Here is a 6,000-nt window from a genome sequence, read left to right as displayed (position 1 = left end):
ACATGTGTTTTAAATGTGGGCTTGAAGCCCCAGAGTGTTCTTATGTACCCAGATAAATAATTAACTTTGCAAACTATGAACATGTTTAATTTGGCTTTTGAAACTATGCTTCTGAGACCAATTGTGCCCTTCCTAATTTGGAAATATTTTCTTTCTGGTTTTTATTTCGACACGTACCCAGCCATCTACTTTTGTTGCTATTTCTAGTATCCCAAGGGAGCTGCTTCCACGGTTGTCATAGTGCAGACAAACACAAAAGAAAACCAAGAATTCGGTGCTTTCATAAAGCATTTATTTTTATTTGAAAACATTATACAGGCATTACATTGCCACAGCCAGTCCTTAGGGGAGCATGCAAATATCAAAAATGGACAGTTTGTTGAACTTATCGGTGTAACTTTTTTTTGGTTCGTATTTTCCATTTGCAGTGTTGTCAGAATTAGTGTGCTTTGTTATGTGGCTTAACAATAGAATCCTACCCATGGGGTAAAATCTGTACTGGTAGCTAGCTGGGGACTACTAAATAGTTATAAATCAAAAAGAAACCCAAAACAAACAATACTACACGCTTGTCAAAAGGTTAATAGCACAAGTTAGCAATATCTAAACTAAACATTGAAACAATTTCATGGGACACGGTGGTGCAAATTTTTCCATTGCTTGATCACCTGGTCATGTATTTGAGAGTATGTAGATGTGGGAAGGTCTGACCAAGGCAAGCGCTGTCCCCAGTGCAAGTTTTCATTGAGGAAGTGAGAACCACCACTTAATCTCTAGCAGGGTTTAGGAGAATTGTGGTTTGCTCTTACCTGATCAAATTCTATACAAATTGCTAAAGTCTTATTCATTGAGGAGAGATTGGTGGTGGACTTAAAAACTGAAAATTTTGCTGGTGTCTACTGAGGTTATGAAATCTCAGAAACTAAAACAGCTAAAGTTAATGTTGTCCTACTCCCATTTCCCGCCCCATTCCCAAAGGATCAGTGTTTTTTACACAGAAAAAGAATTTGTTCTTTGCAATTTTTTTTTTCCTGGAGGGTCAGTCTGGAACTCCTGATCTTGAACAATTCAATATATTATAAACCTTTCTAAATGGAGACAAACCAACACATTGAGGTCACCCAGGGACATGAAAGTCTGAGTACAAGGACACTGAATGATAAAGGGTATACGGCAAATTCATCTTAACATTCACACTTGGTTTCCATACAATGGAGTCAATTAAAATATCCTATAAAATAATTCAGATGGCAACCTTTAGCCATCTGTTGATTGCAAACTTTTTGGAAATTTATATTTTTAAAAAACTCCAGTCTACTGAGTGGACTTGGAGATAATTTCATCCACTTGCTTCTCATAAGACTTTACTAAGTGTCTACAAATTAATGTCATAAAAATGAATCAAAGACGAAAACATCTGGCTTAAAATAAATACTAAAAATGCAATAAATCAAGCAAATTATTCAAACCAAAGGAATGTAAACACAAAAATAAAACCACAGTCTTTAAAGGTCTTCGGATCTGAATGGACAAAATATTCAGAGAAAGGTATTTAATTGGTTTAAAAGGTAGCAGAGAGAAGATGTTGGCAAAGTTGTTTTGATTTGATAGAGCTTTAACGCTGATATTTTCCCCATGGAAAATAAAACATGTTTCCTAGGGGGCTGAACTGAGATGACCATTACATCCGAATATCAGAGAAGATAATTTTTCTTCTCTATCTCCAAGGGTAGGTCCACTTACCCGTTATAGAAGGCAGGCAAAAAGGCCATGTGGGTGCTGACAGACAGTGTGGGATGCTTTTGCCTGCCAGATTTAGGCCTTGTACAGGCACTCTGGGATCAGTCCTTCTACTGTAGTCTGTCCTTTTACTTTCCAGAGACCCCACTGGTGTTTTGCTTTGCTTGCTTATGTAACACATGTTGATTTGAATTGCCCAATGTCTCATAAACATGTATTTTTCCCCTATAAACCCTGTAACTCCATTGAGGATCTTTTTGAATGGTATTGAAGTCAGTCAAACTAAAAGAGTACATCACATACTGACACATAGAATCTATTCTAAATAATAGAGGTCTGTGGTGTTTCTTAATTTCCTGTGTTTGAAAAAAGGGCTATTTTAAGGGCAACAGATTAGACTAGTGACATATCACTCAAGGTCTTATCAGGATCCTGCAGTATTCTCTGGGTCCATAAGAATGTCGTGTCGGCCGGGCGCAGTGGCTCACGCCTGTAATCCCAGCACTTCGGGAGGCCGAGGTGGGCAGATCACGAGGTCAGGAGATCGAGACCATCCTGGCTAACACGGTGAAACCCTGTGTCTACTAAAAATACAAAAAATTAGCTGGGCGTTGTGGCAGGTGCCTGTAGTCCCAGCTACTCGGGAGGCTGAGGCAGGAGAATGGTGTGAATCCCGGAGGCGGAGGTTGCAGTGAGCTGAGATCGTGCCACCGCACTCCAGCCTGGGCGACAGAGTGAGACTCCATCTCAAAAAAACAGAAAAAAGAAAAAGAATGTCGTGTCAATATATCTGTTATTGAATGGATGCCAAATATGACCAAAATGCCAGACTTTTTCAATGATGACATTGTTACCACTGCAAAGTGGCCAGATCATTTAAGCCATTTTCAAAGACTGCTCCACATCAGCACCTTGACTTTGTTAGGAGGTGGCACAACCAATGATTTTCCACAATAAAGGTAATTTCCATGCTGGTGTATTTTTAAAAAGGTGTCACAGAATTAAAAGGGCAGAGGACCATGGCTTTTTCCAGTGCCTTGATTAATTTCCATATTATCACTAAGGAAATCTGGAAAAAAAATAAAAGATAGTTTTTGAAGAGAGGCTACAGGGAGGAGCAGAAAGATTTTATAATTATATATTGTCCTAAACACAAATGATATTATTTCTGGGGGCTCCCAAAAGCCACAGTAATGAAACAGTCCTTATCCTGTTATTACAGGGACTTGATTAGCAGAATCACGTGGCACAACAGAAAGGCAATGGCCTGGAGTAATCAGAGATCGAAATATAAAAAGGCTAAAATGTTTCTTTTATATCTATTCCTAGAATAGAGAAGTATATGGTCAGTTGCCCCTCCCCACAAAGGTCACAGCACAAAATACTTATTGAGCAGGCAATCCAACAGGTAACAGAGGAAACCATTAACCACCAGGTCCCTAGGAAAAGGAAACTTCTCAGGGGTGGAGCTCCTGTGGCATGCATCACTCATATAGTCTGTGCAAAAAAATAAAGTATGACTCTTAAAAAGTGAATTGCCATAGAAAAGTGGGGTTTATGTTGACTACATGTGGGTCTGGCAATAGTTTCCATCAGGAGTACAAAACATCCTCCTGAAAGTTGGTGTAATAACAGTAACAATAATAATAATAATACAAATCATAATAACAATACTTGCTTTTGATTCAAAAATTTTCACAGTAATGAATGCAGGGGAGTTGTGATCAGGATACACGTTAGCTAGGCATCTTTCCAAGTCAGGTGGATTAGAGCCTGTGTCTCCAGTGATGTTGAGCTTGTTCCTTTCACAAGCTTTTGGAGGATTTGCTACCTTGCAGTCCACCTGTGTAAACTGCACCTAGTAAATACCTTTCTCTATGTACAATACAGAGATGATGGGCAAAAACATGGCCAATGAGTTGGCCTCAGTTGGCAGGGCGGGCCTCACCCTAGGCCACACGAACATGAGGCTCCTCTTCGGTCTCCTGGCCCAGGCTGGTGTAGGTGACTGAGGGTTCCACCTGAGCTGTGGTCGGTAAGTCCACAACAGGTCCTGAAGGATTGCGGAACTGCTTATACACTCGGGGGTCCTGGGCTATGTAGGTGGAGGTGGAGGAGTAGAGCACCAGCCCAATGAGGATGGTGAAGAAAGACAGGAGATAAAGTCCTGAAAACTAAAAAAACACAACAGTAAAGTCATTTGACAGCCAGGGCAGAACCATTGACACATTAATGAGGCACAGAGAAACATGAGCAGAGCTGCTTCTTCTCAGAACAGGCAGCATGATGAGTTGACCAACACTGTTGATGGAGAATGAATTTTCTCATCATAAACTGGCTTGGTCCTATTGATTCTCCTTATCTTTCCTAGACCCTGTGGCTAACACAGAGGAACACTTAGCTAATCATCTCTAAAGTGCCAATCTGAGGATCTGGTATGGTGCGAGAACTAGTTAAGCACAAATTAAAATGCATCAAGTTAAAAGCAAAAAATCTCCAGTATCAGTCAATAAAAAGTTGGTTGTTTGTGGCTTCATTAAACCTAGAGAAATACAGATATCCCCTTTAGGGTTGTAATGAAGCCATAAACAATGAACCGCTCACTGACAGCTGCATCAGGGCACTCTCATTTCACCTTAATCCAATTCAGACACTATTTGTCTTCCTAAGAGGAATTGTTACTGACTTTGGTAAATATCTTTGCAAGATTAGATTATCCTTGAACAGAAAGAAATAGTATAACATTCCATTCCTGCCCCACTAATCTGTAAACAAAACCAAGCAGGACTGTATATACAACATTCTGCTTCCTAATCTACTTGCTTGACAATTCATAGAGTTTGCGGGGAGAGGGAGAGAAAATACTGGTTTACACAAGTCGCAAGAATTTACATATGTGTTTGGAAAATTATGACTTCTGGACCTTCTTGAATAGTTACACTGGAAGTGGTTACTTCAGTAGTTACTGGGGAAAGAGTATGGTAACAATATGAGTATTGCCATTTCTGGTGTTTCGTTCATTCATTCCTTCATTCACTCCTTCACTAAATGAATAGTTTCTTATATGCCTTCTCTATATCAGACATTGAACTATGCACTGGAGAAAGAGAAATGAAAAATATGTTGATGCCTACCATTTAGGACTTAATTGTCTCAGTGGCCGAACAGGTACAGATAGACAAAAACAACACAATGCACTTACAGCATGCCAAATCTCATTTCAGTCAATAGCTAATATCCCAGTCTTGACCACATCCTGCGTCCATGGGGAAAAAAGGATCAATTTTATTGTCCTTAATGCTAATACTGAAAGAACTAAAAACTGCTAAAAAGACAAAAATTAATTGGAAGTTGGAAGAAAGGAAAACAGGAAAATGACCCAGAGATTCTATGAAGCAAGTTACAAGGCTATAGTACAAAGCTAAAAGATGGCTCTAACTGTAGTTCAATAATAGGAAAGGGAGTCTTGAAAATGGCTCATAAAAAAAGGTATCCCTGCGGCTAAACGTCCCTGCTACAGCGTTTTTTTCTTTCTTTCTTTTTGCAGTAGTGAGGGAGCTAAGACTAAAGATGCTTTTCTGATTTTCTTTCTAGAGCACTCCACACCCTGTCCCTCAATTCCTTTATTTTTCACATTGAAACCATATGATAACCCTACTTCAGATGGATTTATGTACTAGACTCAGCTTGTAACAGCTTCACTTAATTAACTTGACATAATTCACTTTTCCCAATGAAAATAAATGTGCCTCATTCTTTGATTCATAAATTTGTAAAATAAAATGGTATAAAAAGAAGACCACTAACAGTACAGTTGTGTATGATCTCAGAAAACCTATTTACACTCAAACTTGCTTCCTGAAATTCTATATTCAGGAGCTTCACCCTTTACCTTAAACTTCGGTGAATGAAATAGGTCTGTTCCTAACATTACCATCATTTCAAATATTTTATTAATTACTTTCACTTTCAAAACTCCACCCATACGTCTCTAGTTTCAAGCAAAGCATCTTAGGTGCGAACCTGCCTCTACTACAGCATATGGAGGTAGAGAGATGAAGAATGAGCGCTTTATAGTTATCACTGCATTCTAACCACCAAGCTGGCTTCAAATCTCAGCTCTGCCACATTCTAGCTGCAATTCTGGACACATTTCTTAACCTTTCCAGGTCCAGGCTTCCTTCTCAGTAAAGCACACCTACTATAGGGTGGTTAAAATATTAAATTAGATAAGGCATGTAGAACACTTATAGTTCCTAT

General features: G+C 39.1%; 1 protein-coding gene across 2 annotated transcripts in view; it reads right to left on the bottom strand.

Annotated features, from left to right (window-relative positions):
• Window positions 1-270: 270 nt before the first annotated feature.
• Window positions 271-6,000, bottom strand: part of SLC35F1 (solute carrier family 35 member F1) — a 408,943-nt gene continuing 403,213 nt past the window's right edge. Inside the window, exons 8-9 of one of the 2 annotated variants that reach the window (XM_009451898.5) lie at window positions 3,689-3,914; window positions 271-2,809 (exon numbers count right to left, since the gene is read on the bottom strand). In XM_009451898.5, coding sequence (XP_009450173.1) covers window positions 3,690-3,914 — 225 coding nt within the window. In that variant the 3' untranslated portion in view covers window positions 271-2,809; window position 3,689. Of the gene's footprint in view, window positions 2,810-3,596; window positions 3,915-6,000 lie in introns of those variants that run through there. The other variant, XM_054686212.2, reaches the window with a different exon arrangement.

This window comes from Pan troglodytes, chromosome 5 (genome assembly GCF_028858775.2).
Source record: "Pan troglodytes isolate AG18354 chromosome 5, NHGRI_mPanTro3-v2.0_pri, whole genome shotgun sequence".
Lineage (NCBI taxonomy): Eukaryota > Metazoa > Chordata > Mammalia > Primates > Hominidae > Pan > Pan troglodytes.
The sequence above is the reverse complement of the archived record's forward strand: the minus strand, read 5'-3'. Positions and strand labels throughout refer to the sequence as shown.